At 39.5% G+C, this 27,558-nt stretch overlaps 2 protein-coding genes across 2 annotated transcripts; one reads left to right on the top strand and one right to left on the bottom strand.

The window, feature by feature from the left end:
• Window positions 1-19: 19 nt before the first annotated feature.
• On the bottom strand, window positions 20-27,269 carry LOC135714696 (beta-1,4-glucuronyltransferase 1-like). The gene is made up of 5 exons (XM_065238085.1): window positions 27,037-27,269; window positions 11,718-11,984; window positions 11,316-11,664; window positions 310-876; window positions 20-243 (listed from the first exon to the last, which is right to left on the bottom strand). The coding sequence occupies exons 2-5, from the start codon at window positions 11,936-11,938 to the stop codon at window positions 49-51; spliced, it is 1,332 nt and encodes a 443-aa protein (XP_065094157.1). The 5' UTR covers window positions 11,939-11,984; window positions 27,037-27,269; the 3' UTR covers window positions 20-48.
• Window positions 12,265-13,946, top strand: LOC135714517 (uncharacterized). Its single transcript, XM_065237897.1, has 4 exons — window positions 12,265-12,545; window positions 12,662-12,847; window positions 12,905-13,720; window positions 13,784-13,946. Exons 1-4 carry the CDS (start codon window positions 12,265-12,267, stop codon window positions 13,944-13,946), a joined length of 1,446 nt encoding a protein of 481 aa, XP_065093969.1.
• Window positions 27,270-27,558: the final 289 nt, after the last annotated feature.

The following is a 27,558-nucleotide window of genomic DNA, read 5'->3' as shown; positions in this document are numbered from 1 at the left end:
GAGAAATAAAAAAGTGTAGTTTATGTAAAAATGTAACTATATTCGAGCTCACAGTCTGCAGTGTTTGTCCTCTCCGTATAAAACTTTCAGTTCTTCGAAAATCACGTCCTCGACGAAATTCCTCTGCGTCCGTTCCAGATCTGGTCGGGCAGCTTCAGTTAGGTTTTTGAATCCTGGCCTATGAACCAGAAATCCGTTATCAAGAACGTGAAAACTGTACCCCAGCACGCACATGATGTAACCCTACAAAGGAAAATAAAGCTGATTTAAAATCAAAAGACTTCAACGAACCACATTCAAGCGACGAACCTGCGTCATTTTATCGAATTTACCCTCCCAATTCAGTCGCTCCTGGTACTGTGGCTCCATTTTGGTTCCCACGTAAATTGGTTCCCACAGGTCAAATCTCCCCTCCCGCTTGGCCGTCGATAGGATGTCCATCGATTGCTCCGTTTTGGCGATTGCCAACCACTCATCGTAGTTGGGAACGGTATGGCACTGAGGGCAAATATTCTCGTGAAATTTGATGGCATCGCCTCTTTTCAGCATCTGCAGCAGTTCGATTTTGTCCTCCGGAACGGATGACGAACCGGACACTTCAAACACCGGTAGCACGTAGACGCTGGGCACGTCCAAGGTATGACGATACGCCGGATGGACGATCATTTGCAGGAACATTTCGATGAATCCCGGATTCGGGTAGAGTTCGATGTCGCTTGCCAGAACGAAGTGAGTTTGCGCGGCGTCCCGTGCGATGTTGCGCCCAACGTTGACCGGGTAGGTGTGGTTGGAAGGGCTATCAACCGTTGCCATGGGGAAAGAATGGTTCGTGGGACATTTGGCGGGTCTTTGAATCAGGTCCCGGTAGAACTCGATCTGAAAGTAATTGTGAATTGGAAAAACTGCTTTGAAATATTTCTATTGCATGATGTTGATAGGGTGGTCACTGGTCACGATTTTGTCCTGGGTGCCCATCATATTTTGCACGGTTTTACATGAACAACAAAATATGGTTAGTAATGGAATACCGGCATGGTTGATTTCAGCAATGAAAAAAAAAAAGTTGCGGAATTTTATTTTAAATGCAGAAAATCGGAACGACTCTTCAATTGATAACAGAATTCGAAATTTGAAAAAAATTGTTTGGCTCAAGAACGCAACAGATTGTCCAGTAGTGTACTATAATTTAAATAATTTTTGAAGCCAAAATTTAACGTGTAGAAGTATTAGAATTTTATGTTTGCTAAGTTACATGCAAGGGGTAAGACAACTTAGATATATTTGAAAATATCATCAAATAATTCTAAGTAAAGGGGCGTAAGTGACTTTGATCGATTCTCTTCATCGGCTTTCTCTTTTGATAACCACGGTTCTATAAACAGATTTCGCTATTTTTGCCACATAGTTTGATAAAGCAAACGCATCAAGAAATGTGTTTACTACTGAGTTCAAGCTGAACATTGCATAAGTCTTACACACTTCGGAAACTGCATGTTTTTTTAAGTCTCCTAAGACCAACACATGTAAGCGACTCAAATGACAGTCAATTGTGTCCGTTAGGATTTTTACATGACGTAAAATGAATGAAAATTGTAATTTTACTCGTTTAAGTTTGCTGACATGTAAAATTATAATGATACCTTATTCGATTGATGAGCGTTTTAGTAGAATAATTTTATGCGCTATTTTTCCTTTTAATTCTACTACTATTGAATCACTTTCACGTTCAGTAATTCACTTTCTATTTCACTTTCACTATTTACTTTCGCTATCACTTTAAAAAAAAAAACTATAACAGATACTGATCGCGCAGGGGCGGGATCCCTACGTTGTGTTTTTGTAATACGGATTGATTAATAATAAAGAACACCGATTGTTTTGCCGTCCTTTATACATATAAATGACGTTGCACAAAACAGATACGTATTTCGTTTACTATTTGCAAGATTCTTCAGTGTCTACCCAGGAAACAAGTATTCTTTCAACGATTTTAATTCAGTCTATCCCAAGGAACAATTCAAGCTGAACAGTAAGAACAAATGCTGATTATTGGTTGATTGAAGGTGTACAAAGCTGATTAACAGCAGGCTGAATATATAGTTGATTAGTAGTGCGTGAGGCTAATTGTATTCCCATAATGCAACCTCAATAAGTTAGCTGATCTAAATATTGAACAAGCCTTATTTTAACTTAACACTATTCCACAAATGAGCAATGCACTACACATATTTTGATAGCCTGATTTGTTAAATGTACTTGTCACTCGTTGCATTTCCGGCATTTTAGTTCTTCTAAATTCACTGCCTACTTTTTTAACCCAAGCAGCGGCAGCATTAAAGACAAATTAGAGGAGTTTTGTAGGAATAGCTCCAGGTTTAAGTGGGCTGCGACGACGTCGGAAGTATTAGCATTTGTATTTATGTGTTTTGACAAAAACAGTGTCCATATTGTGTCAACTACACTTGGAACTGAAAGGAATGTTTAACTGTCACCAGTTGTTGTTTACAATTCTGCATTGCTGTTTAATACTCTTCCGGTTGCTGTAATTCAATTTAAATTTGACGTGTTTCAAGTTAATGATCATACCTTTTGCCACACATATGCTTAATTGGTCCAGTAGGTATGATTGATGCCTGTGAATCAGTGACTGCTGGTTCGAATCCCGAAATGCAAAGGTAATTTTTAGACTTATAATAACAATATACATTAGTAAATCCAATTAGTTCGTCAGCACCTTGTTGCAGTTCCATAAAAATATATAAGATATGGAGCGGACTTGATTTTTTTTTTTTTTTTAACTAGAAGGCTGAACAAAGGTTGGAAAAAACTGATATTTAATGCCTTAAAAAGCTTATAATGTTTATAACTGTTAAGCTTTTGGCTGACTAAAATCACCAGATGTAGATGTTCAAAAGCTGAACAAAGGTTAACGTGGTCTATTTACAACAATTATTCAAACTAAGGCTGAATTAAAATCGATTGAACAACACTTGTTAAGCATCAAATTGTTACCTGGGATGTTTGAATAATTGTAGTACATAGACCACGTTAGCCTTTTTTCAGCTTTTAAACATCTAAATCTGGTGATTTTAATCAGCCCAAAGCTTAACATCACTATAAATTATAAGCTTTTCAAGGCATTAACCAACAGGCTTTTCCAACCCTTGTTCAGCCTTCCTGGTTTTTTTAAATGATGGGCTTCATAACTTATACTTTTTATGAGACTGCTTCAGAATCTTGCTGACTAATTGGATTCACATATTTATATTGTTATTATATCTAAAAATTACCATTACATACAATGTATCAGGCTATCAAAATATTTGTAGCGCATTGCTGGTTTGTGGAGTAGTATTAAGCATAAATAAGTCTTGTTCAGTCTTTGGATCAGCTAACTTACTGAGGTTGAATTATGGGGATACAATTCACTTTATGCACTACTAATCAACTATATATTCATCCTGATGTTAATCAGCTTCGTACACCTTAAATAAACCAATAATCAACTTCTGTTCTTACAATTCAGCTTGAATTGTCACTTGGGTAGTCATAGACTGGACTGGACACTGAAGAAGTTTGCAAGTAGTAAACGAAGTACGTTTCTGTTATAGTTTTTTTTTTTAAATTGATAGTGAAAGTGAATAAGTGAAAGTTAAAGTGATACAATAGTAGTAGAATTAAAAGGAAAAACAAGGTATAAGGTATATAATGAGACGTATTTTTCAGCTACCTACGGAATGTTCCGTCTAATGGCCATAGGAAAAGGGATTTACATTACAGATTCATCCAAATCCGCAATTTGATGTTGTTGAATTCTGGCACAACATGTGAAAAGATTCAATGAAACAAATGTGAAAAATGAATTTAAACGTCAATGATTCGTGGATTAAAACTCATTCAGGCAAAACGATAGGAATATCTGGTACAGTACATTTCGTTTACCAGATGCTGATGTCGTACCTGAATGAGTTTTAATCCGTGAAAAATGGACGTTCATTGTCATTGTTTACATATGGTTAATTGACTATTTTTAAATGTTGCACTTGAATTCAGTTGTCCTAAAATAAAAGTAATACAAACAGTAGTTTTGAAATTGTTGATTTCATATTCAAATACGCATACACAGAATGAGCACGGCATCAAAGGTGACATTTCTTTTAATAAAACTGCTTTAGAACTTTAAAGTTTGTATCAGTCGATCAGCGAATAGACAACACACTCAGAAATGCCTTATTTTACACGTGACGGAATCCATCTTTGACATAAAGGATAAGAAGTAAAGAAACATGTCATGTAAAATTAAGTGCTTCGAGACTAAAAAGTTCGTTACTTGACGAAAAGAACGTTTGATTGAGCTGAATTTCGCGTCTATTATGACTTAATTTTATGTCAAAATTGACGCTCGTAAATGTCAGCCTCAGAGCACCTAAATTTACATGAATTTTTCTAAGTGTGAATTAACGAACCTCTCACGACCGATGACGTTGAGTTTTGCTTGAGTTGGGCCAACGCTAGTTAGTGTTATTTTATGTCTTCCCACACTGAACAAAGTGTGCTCGCATAATTTTGAGTTCACGCATGTAAAATTATTTGTCAAGCAGTAATATCATAGAGGTAACTCTAAGACCACTGGGTCCCGTAGAAAATCATTATTATTTTTGGCTCACTCAGTACCAGAACAACGGTCCCAAGCAGTCCCAAGCTATTTCACTCACCCCTGCATGTTTTGCATGAATCCACACACCCCTGATGTTATCTGTCAAACTTTCATAGCGAATCAAAACAAACATAGTGTAGTAATAGAATTTCAACTAGAATGGGGTACGCCATAGAAGTACTTGGGACCAATAGGCTACTCAAGCAGTGAATCAATTTAAAATCGTTAGTTTCCACCCCCTGGTAATATCAACCGGTCAGCACTCGTGTTTATTTCAGTTACCGTGAGGACGTAATTTGTTACTAGCCCGGTTCCTTTCAATTGTTTCGGCGTAGTGGTTAGCATCCATACCTCTCACGCCAAAGTCACGAGTTCAAATCTCACCCCCGGACAAGTCACGAATGACCCAAGAGCGTTAAAGTGACTATAATTTAAAAAAAAAAAGTATCATTATTTATGTACGATCCTTATATTTGAAATGACATTCATCTATTGATGGCCGAAAAGTAAAATATTTGTAATCGGTTATATCCTGGGGGAGACGTGCTGTCAAATCACCATACTGATCATTCTTGTATGAAACTGGTTCCAAACGTAAACAAACGCTGTAGGTTTCTTATGGCTTGTTTACATTTGGAAACCAGTTATGCGAAGTAGGCGACGATTGTTCGTATTTGACAGCCACCTCCCCCCCCCTTGGTTATATCTTGCCGATAATATAAGCATTAACTTCACCAGAGGATCGTTACTCATCGTTTCAAACATGTGCTGTGCTCTCATTGGTGGAAAAATGATGGCACAGCGAACCAAAAACTAATCGATTAGTTGTTAATCGAGTAATTACGAAAAAAGACATGTCTGATTTTGGTGTGATTGTTTTAATAAAAAATTGGTGGGGTTGTGTACAAGACACAACCGCATGGTTGACGTAAACTACGTTAAGCTGTGTAGTGAAATTCTCGTGCGTTTTTCTAGATATTGTTTTAAAATACAGTAGAAGTAACCTATGATTTCGGACCTATGTACATATTTTGGATTTCCTATTTAGTAAAACTTGGTTAAATTCAGGACCTCATAAAAATGCGAATACATATTCTATTAAATTTGGTTCCTAAATAACAATCAGATATGAGTAAGGCTTTCTTCAGGTGATTCATTGAAGCGTTCAACAATGACCGTCATGATGGCTGATATTCCCTAGCACTTCAAGATTTCTAGGACATAAATCTTGGACGGTTGTGACATCACTCATGAAATTGAAACTCCTTATGTACTGGACTGCAACAAACGTGAAGTTCCAGTTTCTTTGTTATAAGTTTTGTGAGAGCTGATATCTGTACTTTTGAAATTTTTATGTGGTAATGAGATTGATCAGAAATAAGGTTTCCTCAGCGATTCAACTTCAAAACGCTAAGCACAATTTTGTACCAATGTTATGCAACATTTCATAGTTGATCGGGATATCTATTAGCCATGAATCCCTCTACTACTAATACTAAGGCTCTGAACCATTTGGTGGATTATTTTAACTTTTGGTTAAAATTTGACAGATGGAAAGTTATCGATTAACTTAAAGTTAAATTTTGACAACCTAGGCTAAGTTCTTCTCGAAAACCGGTCGATCGACAGCACAGGGATTTTCGAACATAGAAAATATCTGTCGAAATGTCACTTTTAACCACGAGTTAAATTAAACTCGGCAAATGGTTCACAGCCTAAGGCTATGTTCCATTTGTAAAATTTTCACTTAGATTTGACACTTCGAAAATAAATTAAGATGTTCGAAAATCCCTCTATTGTAGATCGGCCGATTTTCGAGAAAGCGAAATAAGTCTGCTGGAATAGCAGGTTTATTTGAAAATTTTCCATCTGTAAAATTTAAGTAAACATTCACCAAATGGAACAAAGCCTTAATAACTTGAGCACAGAATCGTTTCTTGTTATGTTTGTTGTATTACATGTGAGATAAAAATTTCTTTTATCGATATGTGTGCTGAAAATACCTGAGCCGAGTGGATTCAAGGAGAATGTCGACGAAGAGAATCTTGTCAGTGTTACTTAGGACCTAATGCAATGTTCAGATTGAATTGTTTTGCTTAGCTGTAGCAATGTAAACAGAAAATCGATGAAGAGAATCGAACATTACCAGTAGGCCCTTTTGAACACTCACTTTCGAATTTCAGAACCTCTAGCACTGAAAAAACTCGACAGTACCTCTATTTATGCTACACAGCAAAACATAAATTTTAATATTACATCCTAGAGGATGCACTTCAATCATGTTGAAAATCTAATGTAATTTTTATGGCCACAAAAATAAACATTGCAGTAAAAGCAACAATCAATACGAAACTAACGATTTTAAATTGGCTCACTACTTGACTAGCCTATTGGTCCCAAGCAAACGATTAACGTACCCTATTCTAGTCGAAATTCTAGTACTACGCAATGTTTGTTTTGATTCGCTATGAAAGTTTGACAGATAAAATGAGGGGTTATTGGTTTTTCCTCTGTTTCGAGGGGTGAATCGATTAGCTTGGGACCGAAGAGAGTACCAGAGCTGAGCCAAAAAGTTGAGCACGTTATTTCGGGACCTTCTATGGTAAAAGCATGATGTATTCATGATAATTTTATCCTTTTTGGCAAGTAATATTACACCATATTTTCGACAAGATTGAAGTGCATCCACTTTGATGTGATATTAAAATTAATGTTTTGCTGTGTAAGAGATAAGCATTGCAAGTCCCTCCTACTTGAAGAATTATGCAATCGAACGGCTGGCTATGCCTCGCCCCCATCAGCAAAAAAAACTGGGGTTGTATAAACCGTTCTATAGCATAATTTTCCAAGTAGGAGGGACTTTCATAGCTAATCTAAAAGCATAAATAGAGGTACCGTCTGATAATTTCAGTGCTTGGAACAGAAAACTGTAATCTGTGTAGGAAAATCCTTCTTATCACCACAGAAACACCCCGTTCCCGTTTTCTTATGCAAAATAATGAATGTACGTTCACAAAACGCACGAAATCTTCAAAAAAAAAAAACCATATTAAGAATTGTTTTGAATTCAATCAATAGATGAAAGATGTACCGATAATTAAATGTAGGGATTTCAAGCTAAAATGTTCTGATCGCGAAATATTGATGATCAATACCGAAATTGTCCAACCCGTTTTGTGTGGTGTGCTGCTGATTTTCAGTGTTGCTCAGTGGGAACTTTCATAAATAACGTAGTAGTTGAGGGAGGAGAGGGGTTTCAGAAGTTGGGACCGGCCATGTATTAGGTGTATTGCCAAACACGCTCCGAGGGGGAAGGGGGGTTAATTGGTCAAACAAATATACGTACTTTATGTGTGGCCCTAATTTTACTTCCAATGCTGTGTCGCAATGGGCGAGTTAAATTTATCTCGTGGTTAAAAGTGACAGATGAGTTATCGAATAACTCTGCTGTGCGAGCGTGGTTATTTCGGACCGTGACTGAGCTCTGTTGGAAAACTGATCAATTTCCGGCATTTCCGAACATTGAAAATAACTTGAAATGTCACGATAAAAAACTCGGCAATTCGTACACAGCCCACGAAGTATTTCTCAATTACTTTTTCTAAGGAACGTATTAGCTTTTGTAAACAATGCATTTGATCGTCAATTTTGCGTAACTGGTAGCTCACCCACGCATGCTAACACTACCATGAGATAGAGGAAATTTTCCCCTACCGGATATAGTGGTGTTAGCATAGAGGTAACTCTAAGGCTGGAAGGTCCCGAAGAAACGTGTTCAACTTTTTGGCTCAGCTCTGGTACTCTCTTCGGTCCCAAGCTAATCGATGCACCCCTCGAAACATAGCAAAATCCACTAACCCCTCATTTTATCTGCCAAACTTTCATAGCGAATCAAAACTGTTTGTGTAGTACTAGAATTTCGACTAGAATGGGGTACGTTAATCGTTTGCTTGGGACCAATAGGCTAGTCAAGTAGTGAGCCAATTTAAAATCGTTAGTTTCGTATTGATTGTTGGTGTTAGTATGTGGGGTGAGCTATTAATTATGCCAAACCAACAATAAAATGCGTTGTTTACAAAAGCTGATATGTCCTTTCGAAAATTAATCGAGATTTGTTGTTATCATTCAGCCAATGAGCGCTTGCGCCATCGAGGCCATGCTGCTACCAGCAGCCAGTGATCTCGACGGGAACGACGCGCAAAGTTCGAGGTGTAAAACTCGAACGCTGTGCGGTTGACAGGAATCGCCTTCCTACTGCTTCTGCTGTTGCTGCTGCTGCTACCTGTTTACCGGCCGTCCGAAGCGAAAATTAGTTGAGGCAGCGCTGTTTTATAGCTTTTCAGATTCAAGCAGCACGATGTGCATCCAAATTGTTCTTGATTATGAGGACTGGGTTTGGGGAGAACGTTTATTTCCAGAAAACAGTGATAAAATTATCACTTTTTATTTGTCCATTTTTTAAACAGTTTTTTATGAAAAATTAAAAAAGCGTTCATTGCAACAGCTTACGAAAGGTATTTCCTTTCGATTTGTGTATTTGGATTTTAATTTCATCTATAAATGACAAAGTTATAAGCGTTCAAAATCTTACACCTTTTCGTGGCGGTCGCAATTTTAGGTTTTCGATTTACCCCCAGTACCTTCCCGTAAGACGTAGTCTACGTCAAAAACAATACAAAACGAGAAACTGCAGAAAATTATACAGTATATAGAGCTAGACATTCATTTGGTAAATAATTACTCTGTTTAATGGTTTATTCTTAAATTTTTGGTATACAAATTTGTTCCTATGGTATGTTAAATTTATTTTTCCCGGTTCTCTCGTCGGATTCCCGGGTTTTCCCGGTTACTTTTCAAATTCCCGGATATTTCCCGGTATTCCCGGTTTTCCAGGTTCGCTGGCCACACTGTGTTGCCTACGCGCCTACCACTGGGCTGATTTTATGTCAACATTGACGCTCGTATATGTCAGTCTCAGAGCACCTAAATTTACATATTTTTTTTCTAATTGTTTGTGTGTATAGACGATTTCACGGATGGATTTGAGTTCACTCACTCGTCAAAAAGTGACACAACAGCGGGGCCCAGTTTACTAAAAATGAACACATGAATAATACTCGCGTAACATTTGAAACGGGCCTCTCTACTTTTGTACACAAAACATGTTAAGCTCTTTTCGCGCGAACCGAATACGTCTACGCAAACCAACAACACAATCGGGTAGGGAAAATTCTCCCCTTCCCGATAGTGCTCTTAGTTTACGTGGACGTACTTCGGTTCTCGTGGAAAGGACCTAGCAAATTGTTTACAAACGTTGATGGGCCCTTTTCAAATGCTAAGTGAGCATTATTCATGTGTTCATTTTAAGTAAACAGGGCCCCACTGTTGTGCCAAATTTTGTTTCAGTAGATGAACAAAAGTTCACCCGTGCACTCGTCTATTAGATGCTAGATAAAAGCTTCTTTTATCGATCTGTGTGCTGAAAATACCTGAAAATGTCTTTGCATGGCCGTGGATACAAAGCGAAAGTCGACAAGCTTCCGGTTTTGGAGGCGAACCAGCCTAAGGCTGAAAGCCTCCTAAATAAAGCTAAATAATAATAATAATAAGTCGACAAAGAGAATCGTTACCTAATGCAATGTTCAGAGTTATTACCGAAAGAGAAAGTTGTTGAAGAGAATCGATCAAAGTCACTTACACTACTTTCCTTCTAACCCCCTCATATAAAAAATAGAGCTTTTTGTGTTGAAGAATGTTTGTTCTACGTATACTTTTATTTTAAAGGCTAAGTCAAGAAAATATCAAAAAGTATTACCCAAGTAACCAAAAGTTCTGAAAAAAGGCTATTTGTGGCTTAAGCAGCTTGGTTGAACGTGGTCTATATAATTCTAAGCAGCCTCATTTTTAAGTCGTTATAAGAATTTGAAAGTTCCGGTACGTTAATCAGAACGGTCCTACGTTTTTAATAAGTAAAAAAAAAAAGGTTTTTGTCCTCTACACCAATTCTATATTTAGTTCGTACTTTTATGAAAGTTAATTCTACAGTCAGGTCTTTATGAAAGTTATTCCTAAAGGCAGGTATGAACGTGTATTGATTTATCATACAATATTACTAGGTGAGCTGATTGAAGAATTAAACCCAGTCCTACCATAGAGGTAACTCTAAGACCAGAAGGTCCCGAAGAAACGAGCTCAACTTTTTGGCTCAGCTCTGGTACTATCATCGGTCCCAAGCTAATCGATTCACCCCTCGAAACTTCGGAAAATCCACTAACCTCTCATTTTATCTGTCAAACTTTCATAGCGAATCAAAACAAACATAGTGTAGTACTAGAATTTTGACTAGAATGGGGTACGTAATCGATTTGCTTGGGACCAATAGGCTAGTCAAGTAGTGAGCCAATTTAAAATCGTTAGTTTCGTATTGATTGTTGATCCTACTGCGTAAGAGCCCCAACATGAAGAAATATTCAAGATTTTAAGCGAAATATTCGAGATATCAGTCTTTGGCACCCTGTTCGGTGGCCTGCAGATGGTCTTTGACAATGGAATGTATTAAAATAAAAAGATCAAGGATATACATTTTAAGCAATTGCATTAGTTTCAATATTTGGGCTTCACATTTTAACGGTTGTTCCATCTCACAATACGTACTCACCGGCTTCGGTGGAATCCGTTCGAAGTCAAAGTACAAATGCACCGATGCGTACTCCTCCACCAGATAGGACTGTCGTTCGCAGTACATCAGATACCGTAGCGCTTCAACCGCAACGTCAAGCTCCTCACCCGGTGCATACACAGCCACACTCAGCGGGGCCTGCCATCGTTCCAGCAGAGGAATTATGTTATCCAAAAACCGATAGTCCCCGTGGGTGGTGTAGGTGATGCTTTCGTAGCACTCCAGCTGGCGTTTCCGTTTGGGGGTGATGAAGTTTTTCAGGACGTAAAAGTTCCCTCGCGTCTCTATCCGGTACTCGGCCCCTGTCGATTTGCAGTGGAGAAGAGATCTACTTTGAATATTATTTAAGAATTATTGCACTGTTGAATGATCGATACTCACTTTAACGCATCTAGAAGTTCGGAATCGTTGATGAACGATTCACTGCTCCAGTTTTGGTCGTACCGATTGACGGTGCTGCCGGGTTGTGGAATGAGAAATCCGATGAAGCAAAATATTATGAAGAAAACAATGACCATGGGTACGACTAGTTTCAGAATGAAGGGCCTTTCGGGCAGTCGCTGAATATTTAACCGCTGGTAGGCTACCTTGCTATTTGTCATCTTCGCTGCATAGAAGTCTAATTGTTGTTCTTAAAAAATCATTTGGCTGAAATGAAAGAAAAATAAAGTTGTTGAATTCGTTAAATTGAATCAAAAACGACAAATTGGTACACGCAGCAGACGACAGCAGCGACAAATGCACTGGATTGGAAAAGTTAGCGAGACATGCAGCATGGTTTTCACAGACTGCATACGGTAGTCTTAATTTTCCTTTGCAGAGAAACTGTTACACCAATCTTGGGTTGCAACTTCCTCTGCAAGTGCTGCGGTGCATCATTCAGTTACAGTGAGTTGGTCGGAACGGATGCACGTTGTATTTTGCCATGATGAAGCTTTCGGTTCTTTCGGTCGTGTTGACTTTGCTAATTGGAAAGTGCAGAGGAAAGGGAATGGAACCAAGTTTTTTCACCATCGATATGAATGATATCCTGAACGAAAATCTGATGCCAGCCACTTTTCTGATGCTGGAAGGTCCAGCTGATTCGGAGCAACTGCCAGCCGAAGGAAGAACGGAGTCAGTGGCGAAGGATGCGCCAAACAGTTTGGTAAACCTGACGCTCGAAGATGGAACTTTTGGGACGGCGTTTTCGACGATGGGTTTCCACAGGTAAATTGTAGTTGTTTGTCGATTTATCATAAATTTTTTTTTTCACTATAAAGCGTATCATCGTTCCCATCTCTTGGCCTGTTAATTAATTCCAATTACCTGTTTTATTTTCTCAGAAAAATGATCAACAGCTATCTGTGCAACGGCTTCGTTGCCAACCAGATCATGTCGGAGGTGATGCCTGGCACTTTCGGAATATCCAGACGAGTTGGAACCAGTCTAATGGTTGCGGAAAATCCATCGTCCAAGGATGCAATGCTCTTCGATCAGGGATCTTCTGGTTACGTTGATTGGTTGTCAAAGTATGTCTTCCCGAACAACCTGATTGCTTCCATTTATCAGTTCTATTCCATCTCAAGATCGACCACCTTCGACGACATCTACCGGAACTACCTTTCGCCTTCGATGTCCGTGAACAACACCGATCTCTCCAATCACCGTTCGGACGGGACCCCCATCTCGAACCCTCGAACCGGTGAGGAGGAGTACTTCGATGAAGGAGTCATCACAGGATACGCCGTTCAGCAATCCGATCCCCATCCGCAAATTATGCAACCTGCCCAGCCACCCTACCACGGAGGCTACAACCCGTATCAACAACCACGCCAACCATACAATCCCAACCCATATCAACATCCCAATCCCCCACCTCCTCAGTATTCTCCTCAACCGGCCGCCAGTCAAAACCATCACCACCAGTATGAACTGCTCCAGGGGGAAACTCCGTACGACAGTGCCCGCGGAGACTACTCCTACCATCCGGCAATCGAATTCGAAGAGAAGAGTATCGGCAAGGGTCTGGGTCTGAAGGACCTGTTCGATATTGCCCTCACCACACTGGCATTCCTCTCCTTCGGAATGTTCATCCTGCAGGTGATCATGTGCATTACGATGACCAAAAGCGACGCCAACATGATGATGATTCCGGTTGACGGGGACGTGGACGGAGATGGGTCGGTGGAAGTGCGGAGAAGAACTGCCCGGTCCCTGCTGGATATGGAAAGTGCTCGACTCAGGGAGATCAACGACATCGCCCGCCGAGTGCTGGATTCAATGGATGCCGCAGTGTTTGCGAAACGTGACGACGGGCAGTGCGTGCAGCGGGAGATTTGCGAGAGTCACCACTTTTCGAAGGAGTTGAAGTACACCAGACGGTACTGGATCGCTGTTTGGAAGTGAGTTGCTGAAGTTGCTGAAGACTATAGCATGACTCAGCTAATATGTGTGTTCTATTTCAGTTTGGGAGTGAGCTGGCTGACGGGGAACATGGTTGATGGGCAGGTGAGCTCCGGAGCTATTCTCGGGTGCCTGCGAGCTATGCTGATTGGATTGGGAGGAGGAAACTGTGACAAAGTGTATGCTTGCAATGGGATCAAGAGAAGCAAGTTTAAGAATTATTAATTGCTAGAGTAAAGTGTTTGAATTATCATGTACAGTGTATCGCAAAATTGAGTGTACACCTGAATGGATAATTGAAACACTTAGATAGATTTTTAAAATGTTGGCGGGTGGTTGAACACCTATTTATTGAATTATCGGTATAGTTTTGGACTTTATTGCTAGGACCGGTAGTTTGAGTAATTTGAGCAAAAAGCTAAATTTTTATGTTTTTTCGAAGTGGACAGCTTTTAGTAAAACTAACGGCAAATGAATGATCTTTATTATAATAATAATTTCATAATTTTGCTTCATTGTATTTTTTAAGAAAATGTGCTTTTTGGAGAAAGGCGTTTTTCTAACTTCTTACACACTCAACCAAATTAGCCCAATACGATACCGATAACCAATAACTGTTGGATGAGCCAGCAGTAAGAAATTCAGAAAACTATCTTAAATTGTATTCATTTTTCTAAAGTTTAAGGACCCCTGTTCGATCAATTTTAAGATACACTGCATCAAAAAAACGAAAAATCTCAAGCATTAAATTCGATTCAATAAAGTATCAGCTTAACAGAACTGTAACAGGATAATATTCTTTGTCATCCACAAATTTCCCAAGACTAAAAAAAAACTCTTTGGGATTCAGAGACAATTTGGTGCATCTATAACAGCTACAATTCTATAAATTTCCCTAAGGAGCTCACCACACCGAAAAAAATACGTTTTAATTTTACTAAAAATATTGAAAAAGGATACCCAAAATCATAAAAAAAAAATTAGTTAATTTTTAAAAGAAAAAGAAACCTTTTGATTTAGTCCAACATTTTTTTCATTATGAAATAGACGACATATTTGTATATGGTAAATGTTGGCTTCGGCACCCATTGACTGCTTTCGGCAACAAAAATGCAGCCATTCCATAGCTAAACGATATAGTGGTTCTCAGAATTTTGTAAAAATTGGTAGTTTTGTTCCTTATCGCAAAATATTCGAACCGTATTATTTTATTTTATCATTAGGGTGACCATTTCCATGTAGTACGAAAAACCGATTATTTGTCCCGCAGTCATCATCGCAGGAGATTTCCAACGCAAGAGAGCCTGCTGGAAGCTCTGGCAAAGTTGAACGTCAGTCTGGCCAACTTAGGAACCATCAGCACCTTCCGCAATGATGGTAGGGAATCCATTATCGATGTCACTTTCTGAAGTCCGTCGCTAGTGGCAAATATGAACTGAAGAGTGTGCAAAGAGTACACCCATAGTGACCATCAGGCGATCCGGTACAGTATCGGCGAAGCAGTGTTGGCAAAATCAGAAATCAATTGATATTTTTCCGCTCTCATGCACTCGCCATATCACGCGTGATATTGGAACAAAATATCATGCTTGATATTGATTTTACAAGCTTCTTTGATATTGCGAGACTATTTACAACGTGCAAAAATCAAGCTGAGAGTTGACTCGACACAAAAATGATTCCATTGCACATCGTTTTCTTAGAAAGAGAAAGCATAGTTTGCTATCCCTTTTTAATCTTCACCGATGGCAGACGCGAAGGGACTGCTGCAAGCCGTTATGGAAGTTTCGGTTGCATTCGGGTGTAAAGCAAAAATCATTAACCTCAATCTCACCACAGTTTGGTGAGATTTGCAGTTGGTGAGTTTTGTTAGCTTGATATTTCGAGCTGCGATATCACAGCTTGCAACCGCAGTTGTTTGCTTGTTGATTTTTGCCTACGAAAATCAAGCGTGATCTTGGGCGTTGTGGGCTTTGAATTTTTGATATTTTCCCAACACTGCGGCGAACGGACACCGGTGGAAATGCGAAGGACGAAAGTAAGCGAGCGGAAGTGGAAGACGAAGGCATTTAATAAGGATCTCTTCATCGAAGCTCTAAGGGTAGACAGCAGCGTCCAGGGCCTAAGCGCGAACGAGTTGACCGAATCGTTAGCAAGGGCATGTGACACAACTATGCCGGGAAAACTGGAGCCAATGAACAGGGGGCGTCCAACTTATTGGTGGAACGAGGAAAGCATCCTCCGTGATACACTGAACGAAAACATCCGCAATACTTCAACTGATTATTGTATTGCTCGAGCCCTTTAACAATATGCTGTAGAATTTCGGATGATTTCCTTATGGTTGAATTCGTCATGAACTGATGACCATCCATATGACTGTCCTCCAAATAAATGATGATATTTATTTGAAAATTGGCTGTACAACATGCAGGGCTCAGAGGACATCAATTTAAGGATAGGATGACTTGCAAGCAAATGCTTTAGAATAGATTATTAATTCGATTATTTACATTTCTATAAGGGAAACGCTCATATAGTAGCGGTCAGTGCTGATACAAATCCTTTCTTCTACACTCAATTTAGCTGAAAATGAAGAAAACCTTAACAGATAGACCAACTACCTGCATGAATTTGAATTTTGATATAAACAAATTCCCTTGATCTAGGCAATCTCTGAGTATCAAAAATAACATTTGTTTTTCTTCATTCGTGGCTGGATTCTCATTATCGCCTCTGTTGTTGTAAATATTGATATTCGTCTTCATCTTGGTCGGGATGATATTGAGGATCAAATGCAAAATGATTATTTTCATTTTAAACAAATATAGCACTGAAGAACGTGGTTTTTAGACATAAGTCGACGGCAAATTATTGCCTCAAGCTGAACTGATGATAATATCGATGATTTAGGCAGTGTAGTCGACAATATTGAAAATAATCATTTTGCCCAAAATGTCGTTGATTATTTTGCTTTTGAGGATCACTTCTGATTATGACAATATTGGGTTTGATAATCGAGCACTGGTGAATATCAATAAACGCGTATTCGTTGATGTATAATAAACTCATTTGTTCATTTCGCTCGTTTCGTAACTACGAAGATGTTCAAAACAAACGCAATTCATCGACACTGGGTTGAAGCGATACTCCTTGCATGTGATGGTAAATGATAAAAACAGACACTGGTAGCGGTACGTTAGAAGCGTTAGGTTCCTATAGTTGTGCATGGAGACTCAATACACAACTATAGGAACCTAACGCTTCTAACGTACCGCAACTATAGGAACGTTTACCCTATTGAATAGCCATGAACAGCCATTCATCATGGATACAAAAATTCCTTGTTGGTTGGTAGAGGAAACTTCTTCCACCACGAAATAAACAATTTACGGTTTCCACGCTTTACCAATACTCGTACCACCTCTGATAGCGATGGCTATGCTTCCACTTCGTTTGTCTGCTCAAAGCAACAAATGACGTTCGATAGAATTATTTACATCATCTGTTTTAATGATTTGCGTTAACGGGCTGCGCCAATACCAAATTAATTTCAAATTAAAAAGACTACTGAACCAGCTGAAGGCCCTATCCCTTTTCATAAGAAATGTTCATCCTGTATTCGAGAGGAAAATCATCTGATTTCCAAACAAACGTCGTCCGGTTGCAGCTATCATTCGAAAAGACAATTTCGATGTTTCGATTTGAATGGTCTGAGGTTTCATTCGAACAGAGGACGGTGGTTTGGTACAGTGTAGTTGTCTTCTAGCCAGAACAGGGTGGCCAGACCTACCGATTTATAGGTAGTCCTACCGATTTTCGGGGTGCCTACCGATTCACAGACGAAAGGTTCAAAACTACCGATTTTTCACTTTTCCTACCGAGAATCAAAGATTTTTAGATTATAATTAGAAAAATTGATTTCGACACGTTTAGAGCAGAAGAACTGAAGGACAGTGTATTGTTCTGGAGCAGAGTCATCCCCCCCCCCCCCCGCTCACAAAAGTTTCAAGTATCGGGAAAGCCTTCTTAAGTCGACCTACCGATAGCTACCGATAAAAGTTTTGAGAAGCTACCGATAATGAAAAAAATAATCTGGCCACTCTGAGCCAGAAGGCGCGTTCAGAGAGCAAGAACTGAAGCAGACAGAGAGGAGCGCAGGGTGATGTTTCGAGCGGCCAAGGCTGCACTAAAACGAAAGATAAAGCTGAGCAAGTTAAACAGTTTCAAGGAGCTGTGCCGAGACGCCGATACCAACTCCTGGGGCGATGCATACCAAGTCGCGATGCCGGTTGAAATGTGCTAAAAGTCATCATGGAGGGACTTTACCCACAGCATGATCCAACGACCTGGCCACCTACACCATATGGCGAGGAAGCTGGAGACAACGTTGAACAAGTCTCTAACGCGGAACTCCTAGCAGCAGCGAAAGGGTTGAAGGCGAAGAAAGCTCCCGGCCCGGATGGAATTCCCTACGTGGCGTTGAAGGCGGCGATCAAGGCGTTCCCGGACATGTTCAGGCTGGTGCTGCAAAAATGTCTGGACGAGGGTCAGTTCCCTGATAGGTGGAAGGTACAAAAGCTTGTGCTGTTGCCGAAGCCCGGAAAAACGTCGGGGGATCCAGTCGGAAAACTATTGGAGCGGATCATCCTGAACAGGCTGACGAAATGCACAGAGAGTGAACACGGATTGTCGGATAGGCAGTTCGGATTCCGAAAAGGGATATCGACGGTGGATGCAATTTGAACAGTTGTTGACAGAGCCGAGAAAGCTTCCAAACAGAAGCGTAGAGGAGATCTATACTGCGCAGTGATAACGATTAATGTGAAGAATGCATTCAATAGCGCCAACTGGGAGGCCATCGCCGAGGCACTCCATAGAATGAGGGTTCCAGGCTATCTCGGCAGGATTCTAAGTAATTACTTCCAGAACAGGGTCCTGGTCTACGAGACAGACACGGGGCAGAAATCGCTTAGGATCACGGCGGAAGTTCCACAAGGCTCTATTCTAGGTCGCACGCTGTAGAACGGGATGTACAACCATAGAGGTAACTCTAAGACTAGTAGGTCCCGAAGAAACGTGTTCTGCTCTGGTACTGGTACTATCTTCAGTCCCAAGCTAATCGATGCACCCCTCGAAACATAGGAAAATCCACGAACCCCTAATTTCATCTGTCAAACTTTAATTGCGAATCAAAACAAACATAGTGTAGTACAAGAATTTCGACTAGAATGGGGTACGTTAATCGATTTGCTTGGGACCAATAGGCTAGTCAAGTAGTAAGCCAATTTTAAATCGTTAGTTTCCACCGGTTGATACAACGGCGTGTTGACAACGGCGTGTTTTGCTGCCCAAAAGAGTCGAGATCATTGGCTTTGCGGACGATGTAGACTTAACGGTAACAGGTGAGACCCCGGAAGAAGTAGAAATGTTAGCGGCCGAGGCGATAGATACGATTGGTAACTGGATGCAAGGAGCGAAGCTGAAGACAACCCACCGCAAAACAGAAGTGATGTTGATCAGTAACTGTAAAGCAGTGCAGCGGGTAGAAATCAACGTTGGAGAGCACACCATTGTTTCGAAGCGCGTGCTGAAATATTTGGGAGTAATGATCGACGACCGGTTGAACTTCAACAGCCACGTCAAATATCGGTGTGAGAAGGCGATGAAGGCCATCAACGCAATAGCTAGAATCATGCCGAACAGTTCTGGTCCAAGCAGCAGCAAGAGGCGTCCTCGTCGATACTGAGGTACAGAGGTCCAGCCTGAATTAAAGCGCTGAAAACGAAGCAGAACCAACGTAAATTGAGCAGTACGTTCCGGCTTATGGACCATAGCACGTGGTCTTCGAATATCCCAGATTTGATGCTCGCCCTTAGCGCGGAGAATGTCGTCGAAGAAATGTGTCGAGAGGAGGGCACATTTAACGCCATCATCAGAGCAGTTACGCAGATCATGTCAGCGCTGCAGCGAAAATGGCGAGAAGACCAGCTAGAAAGTAGTGATGACGAAGCCAGGAGAACTCTCCGTCGGAGTAGGCTGAATCCATCGCTGAGGGTTAGCCGAGTAGAACGCGACGCTCGGAGCTAAACGGCTCACAAACGGGAGAGACGATCACCCTAATAAAAATGTTAAGGTTAATTTTCTTAACGACGTGTTCGGGGTATCATCCAAACCATTTGTGGAATAGTTCAATTATTTGGGTTATCGTTCATTTATGGTATTTTTTATTATGGCAGTGAACTAAAAGCGCCAATTAGCTGAACTAAAGTGAGATGCATAATGCACAACCCCCTCCGAAGTAATACGACAATTGATCCCGGGGGAATAGGGCAATGCGTCCAAGGAGGTTCTAGTGCGGTAAGAATCCCACACACCGTGTCAGCGCGATCTTGCGCCCGGTCAGCCAGGTTTTTTCCTTGCAAAAAAAACGCACACACCAAGAATTTCCAGAAGTATTCCAAGGAAATTATTAGAGGCCCTTCAACTGAATCTTGGAAAGTAACTTCGGGAACGGTGTGGAGAGTTCCTAGAGAATTTACAAGAGAGTTCAAGTTAACTCTCAGCAGGACTTTATGACAATTCAGCGAAGAATTCGATGATTATTCTGAAGGGTATGCTAAGGAAATTCTGAGAGATATGAAAAGAATTATAGAGAAAAATATAAACAAGCTGTTTCGAGAATAATTAGGAAATGGAAGTGAGTTGAAGAGTAAATTATTGATAAAATTTCACAAAACTCTACTTAGTTGTGAGATAATTTAAATGGCATTCTTGAGAAATGTCCAAAGAAAACCTGTCAAGTGCTCCAACGAAATCCACTGCAACCCGTTATTTTAAATATATTATGGTATATCCAGTGTCCTTAGTTTAGTGCATGTCGTATTACTCCATCAATATTGAGAAATAACGAAGTATTCGATTTTTTTTTACAGTTGTCAATCTTGTATTTATCGCAAGGATCCGACTCTAACTGTAAGGTCCCGTTATTTATACCCTTCGGAGTGTTGGAACACCGTCCATTGGCGCGAACCTTTATCAGTCAAAATTGGATTCATTAGCAACAAAATTAAGGAATGACACCGATAATGACCATGCATCAGAACCCTAGTCTTAAACACTTTAGACTAGGGAACCACGAATAGAAGATTAGTATCATATAGATGAAGACTAACAAACTTATTTTTTTCCTTTTTTCAAGATCCTCCTCGGTTTACAAAGCCGAGTCTTGTCACTATTAACAAGGCATAACAAGTAACAAGGACTAAGATGTGTTCCTTTGATTACTGAAAAATCCTGTTCTCTTAGTTTGAAGTAGTCAGGACTAGGAATCGGTGGTAGATCTTACAACCCGTAACGTACCACGAAAAGGTGATCTACCCACGTTACGGGGCTTGCCTTTATAGCAAGGAAGCAATTCTAATTGAAAGGTCCCGCTATGTATACCCTTTGAAGAGTTAATACACCCTCCAAAGACAAGCCCCTTTTCTGTTAAAATTTGATTCTTTAGCAAAAAAATCAAGCAATGACTTCGATATTGACCATGCATCAAAACACTACACAGCAAAAAATTAATTTTAATATTGCATCAAAGTGGATGCACTTCAATCGTGTCGAAAAAAAATATCATGAACTGACATTACGCTGCTTTTACTGCATTTGTTTATTTTTGTGGGCATAAACATTACATGAGATTTTCGACATGATTGAACTGCATCCTCTTGGATGTAATATTAAAATTTATTTTTTGCTGTGTATTCATAATCAAACAACGCATAAACAGCGACAAGAACTAAATAAGATGCGTTCCTTTGATTACAAAAAAAAAATCCTGTTCCCCTAGTCTGAAGTACAGTCAAGATTCCTATAGTACGGAGTCAGATATTCTAGTCACAACTTCGAATTCAGTCTGATAAGACGTCTAGGAGTGGTTTCGAAAAATCCGCTGAGCTCTAGAATCAGATTCATGAATTGACCACTTTCACGGATATTCCGGATCTTCCGGGTGGACCATCCCGTGGTCTCCAGTCTCCATATTCTAGTCACAACTCCGAATTCAGTCTGATATTTACAGTGTTGGAAAAGTTCGCGATATTTCACGAAGTTCACCAAGGGAAAAGTTCGCGAGTCATAGTGAGTTTTCGCGAACTTTTCCATCACTGGTCTGATAAGACGTCTATGAGCGGTTTCGAAAAAAACTGCGGAGCTCTAGGATTTGTTTCATAAATTGACCACTTTTACGGATTTTCCGGGTCTTCCGGAGGATCAGACTGCTAAATGTTCCCAAAAGGTGGCAAATTTTCTGTTTAATAACTTTTCAGAAGACATCAAGTTATCTCTTCAAATTACCCTACAACACTAGCGTGCACAGGAATCTTGTTAAGGAGGGGCAATTTTTTTCTATGGTGCATTTAATCTGGGGATAGGGAGTACATACTGCAAAGTACGTGGTAGATGGTGCTGTCCTCCTCCCACTTTTTCCCTACTGTTCGATTTAGCTAATTTTATTTATTTTTTGCTCCGGCGGTGGTTCATCTTCTTTACATTACATTTGGCAATTTTTGGCACCTTCCGCCAAGTGTTTTTCCAGCACAGGATCGTAGTTAGCCACCAACTGGGTGGCACACTTTCCGCTCCTTCCACAAAGTGGTCGGCTACCTTTGCAAAGAATGCGCACAATACCGATTAAATGTTCCATTATATAGCGATTTTGTTGCCGCTTTGCCTTACTAGCAGTAATCATAGCTGTTTTTTTTTGTGGTCCAGTTCTTCGTCGATAGCCTTCCTGGTTTTGAAATTCTTCCACGCTTCCATACTTCCAACATGGGTATCACTGCTATTGTGTTTGCCCAGCATCTCGGTCGATTTCTTCCAATTTCTGAACCCTGTAGGAATCGTTGTAATAATTTTTTGCGGCATGCTCTTCTTTACAGGTTAAAAAAACAAATCAAAGAAAATATATTCTTCAAGGTACTGGTATCACCTTTTCTTCAGTTACCTTTCTGAAATTTTGTACAGTACGTTTTTGTATATTTTGAAGACATCGTTACAATTTTTGACTATTTCAAGTAAGTATTTTTGTAAGCCCTTATAGGTTGTTGAAGTCACTTTACTGTTACCGTTGCGAGAACGTTGAACTTGGTCATTTTCAGCGAAAATTGTAGTTTTAATTTTTTTTTCAAATTTTGACCTAAATGCCAAGGCTAATAGGATCATTAAAAGGTTTAAAAAATATATAACGATTGGACCAAAGGCGCACTATTTTGATAAACGAGTACAGGATTTTTAACGGAATGACGACTTGTGCAAAGGATTGATCATGTCAACCACGATAACAAATGACTTGAAATTTTCAGAGAAGATTCTTAGTCAAATTCTTACTAAGACAACAATCGTCCAAGGTTCAATGGCAAACTTGTGCCTAATTTTCAATTAGGGAATCCAAAAGCTGTCAGTTGCGAAAAAGTCCATCCTCAGAATTCCTTTGGTTCTTCTAGAATTTTTTAGAACTCTATGAGCTATTTTGAAACTCTTCTCAGAAGTCCTCTGGAATTATTTTTAGAATTATTCTTGACTTTTACTCAGAACACCTTGGAACTGAAATTCCCTTAGATTTTCAGAAGAATTTTCTCAGTATTATCTAGAAATTATTCCCGGAATGAACTAGAAATTATTGGTACTCCCTTGAAATTTTCCTCAAAATTCCTTTGGAATATCACTCAAAATTTAATTTTCTCGGTATTCTTTTCGGAATTATCTTGAAACTATCTGCAGGATTCACTAGAAATTATTCGCAGACATTTCTTGGAATACTCCCCAGAAATTTTTTGGAACAGTCCTCAGAATTCAATATCGGATTTTTTAGAACTCTCCGAAGAGCTCTTTTGAAACTCTTCTTAGAAGTCCACTGGAATTATATTCACAATTCTTCATGATTTTTTTCTCAGAACACCTTGGAACTGAAATTCCTTTAGAGTTTCAGAAATTATTCCCGGAATGAGCTAGAAATTATCCTCTGAATTCGCTTGATATTTTGCTTAAAATCCCTTTGGCAGTTCACACAAGATTTCATTTTCTCGGTATTTTATCTTGTAACTATCTGCAGAATGCACTAGAAACTATCCGCAGAATTTTCTTTGAATTCTCTCCAGAAATATTTTTTTTTCTCAGGACACCTTGGAACTGAAATTCCCCTAATGTTTCCGTAGAATTTCCTCTGTATTCTCTAGAAATTCTTCCCAAAATGAACTTGAAATTATCCTCGGAATTTCCTTGATATTTTCCCCAACATCTCTTTGGAATTTCATTCAAAATTTGATTTACTCGATATTATTTTCGAAATTATCTTGCAGCTATCTGCAAGATTGACTAGAAATTATTCGCAGAATTTTCATGGAATCATCCCCAGAAATCTTTTCTTTTGGAACTTCTCTTCAGAACTCAATACCCTTGAGGTTCTTCTCGGAAGTCAAGTTTAAGTTGTCCGTCCATTTACCAAAACATTGTAGTTTTTCTACGAGAAATGTCCAATAAAGCTTGCCCCTCCATTCACCAGAACTGTGCAATTTTTACATCAGGAATTTTCAATTCAGCTAACCCCTTCATGCAGCAGATTTAATCTTACACCAAAAATGTTCAATACAAACTTGCCACCAGAAAATTTAACACCAGAATATTGTACACCAGAAAATTGTACACCAGGAAATTTCAATTGACCAGAACGATGCAAATGTTTCACCGTTAATGTTCAATAAAAATTGTCCTCCAATCTTCTGATTGGTGCAGATTTCCTTTTTTTCCATTTTCCACCAGACATTGTCAATATAGCTTGCTTCTCCTATCATAAGAATGTAGCAGGTTTTCCACCAAATAAAACTTGCCCCTATTTTCAGATTTTTCAGCATAAATTTTCAGTAAAGCAGGTTCCCTCCAATCATAAGAATGGCGCATTTAAAAAGCTTGTGCCTTTTTACGCTTGTTCCTTTTTACGCTTGTGCCTTTTTACACCAGAAATTATAATTAAAGTTTGTTCCTCTATTGAGCAAAAGGATGCAAATTTGAGACCAAACATTTCCCGAAATGCTTGCCCATCCGTTTACCAGACCAGTGCAAGTTTTCCACCAGAAATTTTCTGTTAATTTCATTTGCAGCGATACAAATTTTGCACCTGAAATTTTCAATAAAGCATTCTCCTCCATTCACCAGAATGGTGCACCAATAATTGTCAGTGACGTTTGCTTTACCATGCACCTTTGTGGTGCAATTCTCAGGCACCAGAATGGTGCAAATTTTCCACCATAAATTTTCAATGAAGGTTGCATTCATCAAATTATGCACCAGAAAAATGATTAAACCTTTCTTCTACATTCACAACAGTATTGCGAACGGTCCACCAGAAATATTCAGTTAAAGGTGCACCTCCAAATTTTTAGCGTGATTCAATTTTTCCACCAGAGTTTTTCATTTTGATTAGTCCCTCCATAATTGATGATATTTTTACACCAGATATTCAATAAAAAGCTTTCTCTTAGATTTACCACCACAAAGGTTCTTTTATCCCTCCATGAACCACATTGAAAAAGAAAATACACCAGAATTTTTTTGTATGCATCACTGTGGTGCAATTTTTTGACCAAAAAAATTCATTGAAGTTTGTCCCTTCATGCACCTTTGTAGTGCAATTTTCAGACACCATCTCACAGGAATTGACGCAATAAAAGGTTTTCAGTGCCCTTATAGTATGAAATGGAGTTATTTTACCTTCAAATCAAGTTATCAAGAAAACAAGTTATTTTATATTGTAATTTGGTAATGTGAAAATAAACATCTTATTTATAAAAGGAGGGGCAATTGCCCCACCTTGCCCCACCCTGTGCACGCCAGTGCCCTACAATAAGCGTTTGTCTTCAATTAGCTCTAATAGTCTAATCCCATATGCTACGCGTATTCGTTAATGCCGGTCCCTATTAACCGTACTATAGGAATCTTGACTGTAGTTAGAACTAAGCTTCGGTGTTAGATCTTATACCAGGAACGCACCACGAAAAGATGATCTACCAACGTTACTCGGCAACGAAATTAGTTTATTCAGACATTGGACGAAGAATCATAATTCTGGCTCATAATAAATGTTCTAGATTTTAAGTAACATTGTTTCTGGAACATAATCCATTCGAGATGGCGAACATAGGGTAAATGACGGCTTCGGCAGTTATTGGCAGAATTCGGCAACAAAATGTAGAGTAGTCAGCAGCAAGCAAATGTTAACAAACAAACACTTCATATGCGTTGCGCCAAGCAAATTCTCATAGCACGAAGCTTGGATTGACGAGAATACGTAAATTCCCCACCATCGAAAAATGCTAAATATGGCAAACTTTTAAAAATCAAGGATCCTGGTGATAACAAAACATCTTTAGTATTAGTTAGAGCTCACAATATATTGGACAATCCGAACAAGAAAAAGGTTTCTTGTTGCAAACATCAGTTTCCCAGAGAGACTCCAAATTGAGTCTCATAACCGTCCACAAGAAAAACATGGGGCCAAATGGAAAAAGCGGTATATCATTTCATTTCATTCATGAATACAAACAACAGTTTCACACTTCGATACCGAAACAGTTCTAGACCAACAATTTAAATAGGTGGAACAGCCAAACGTAAGCAATGGCTTTAAACACAAAATTCTCGAGAATCAAAACACTCCCACGTAAACTAACAATGCCATTCGATAAAGGAAGTTTGCTCTATCAGATGATGGTGTTAGGTTGCTTAGATGTGCTTTGATTATCGAAGAATTTGCGTTTAAAGCTATTGTTTACGTTTGGTAGTTCCGCCTATTTCAATTGTTGGTCTAGAATTGTGCTTCATAAACCCACACAAGGCAACGTTCATTACGTATATTTCAGTCGATAACACTGGAATGCAGTAGCAATTCATTCTAATAAATACCATTTTAATACGTGCCCGAAAACTAAAATGCTAGCGAAACGTTACGTTTATGACGCCACAAGTATATAAGTGAATGTGTAAATGTTTACAAAGCCCATCAAATATTCTTATCAGACTCCATTACTCACCAAACAATTGACTTGGCCACCGTACAACCTGTGACTTACATTCTTCGCAGTGATAACAAACCAGCACTTTTATTCAACGCAAAATTACTGGTTTCATTAAATGGACTCACTCACAACGTATACACATTTTTTTTTTCTAATGACTCAAGTCAGAAAATTCCAATCTAATCAGTTAGAGAGGGATTTACCTCCAAAATCCATAGCTCCATTGCTTGAACCTGGCTTCGTGCACTTACCCGACAAAAATAAAACGCAGTAAGCGTTGCTCGCAATTCTCAGCTTAACTGCAGCACGTGGTTTATGACGTTCAACGAAGACGTCGTCGTCGGTCGCAAGGACAACCCCACCGACGAAAGCAGCCCAAACCCAAGTTCGCGCTCTAATTGGATGTTTCTACAAACAATTCAAACCGTCGTCGCCCGTCACGCTACATTAGCTTCACGCTCGCTCCAACGTCTGCAACAGCTTAGTCAACATCGGCAATCGAATCCGTCTACTGCTGACTGTGGCTGCGCGAATCTTTTAGCACCCGTTCGCGTCGACCACCAAACACTCAACTGTCGCGGCACGGGACTTCTATTTCCAGGTTTACGATTTTCGGATGCGTTCGCTTAGATTTCCGATCGATAGCGGGCGTACAAACAGGTAGACAAATGGCTGATAAGTGCTATCGCGGACGACACGTGATTTATGGCAACAAATGGTAGATACAGGTAACTCCGACCGTTTTCAATCGAAGCAAGCCAACTGGATGGAAA

Source organism: Ochlerotatus camptorhynchus, unplaced genomic scaffold (assembly GCF_037179485.1).
Source record: "Ochlerotatus camptorhynchus isolate MF236.1 unplaced genomic scaffold, CSIRO-AGI_Acam_v1.1 ptg000045l, whole genome shotgun sequence".
In the NCBI taxonomy this organism is placed as follows: domain Eukaryota; kingdom Metazoa; phylum Arthropoda; class Insecta; order Diptera; family Culicidae; genus Ochlerotatus; species Ochlerotatus camptorhynchus.
Note: the sequence above shows the minus strand (reverse complement) of the source record. Positions and strands in the feature narration are given on the sequence as shown.

What these genes read in the sequence shown, in the direction of transcription:
- LOC135714696 (XM_065238085.1), bottom strand. Translation starts at nt 11,938, where the DNA reads ATGACAAATAGCAAGGTAGCCTACCAGCGGTTAAATATTCAGCGACTG. An exon ending in GAACTTCTAGATGCGTTAAA is followed by an intron (nt 11,665 to 11,717) that starts GTGAGTATCGAT and finishes TATTCAAAGTAG; the next exon opens with ATCTCTTCTCCACTGCAAAT. An exon ending in AACGGATTCCACCGAAGCCG is followed by an intron (nt 877 to 11,315) that starts GTGAGTACGTAT and finishes AATTACTTTCAG; the next exon opens with ATCGAGTTCTACCGGGACCT.
- LOC135714517 (XM_065237897.1), top strand. Translation starts at nt 12,265, where the DNA reads ATGAAGCTTTCGGTTCTTTCGGTCGTGTTGACTTTGCTAATTGGAAAG. An exon ending in TACGTTGATTGGTTGTCAAA is followed by an intron (nt 12,848 to 12,904) that starts GTATGTCTTCCC and finishes TTCCATCTCAAG; the next exon opens with ATCGACCACCTTCGACGACA. An exon ending in TACTGGATCGCTGTTTGGAA is followed by an intron (nt 13,721 to 13,783) that starts GTGAGTTGCTGA and finishes GTTCTATTTCAG; the next exon opens with TTTGGGAGTGAGCTGGCTGA.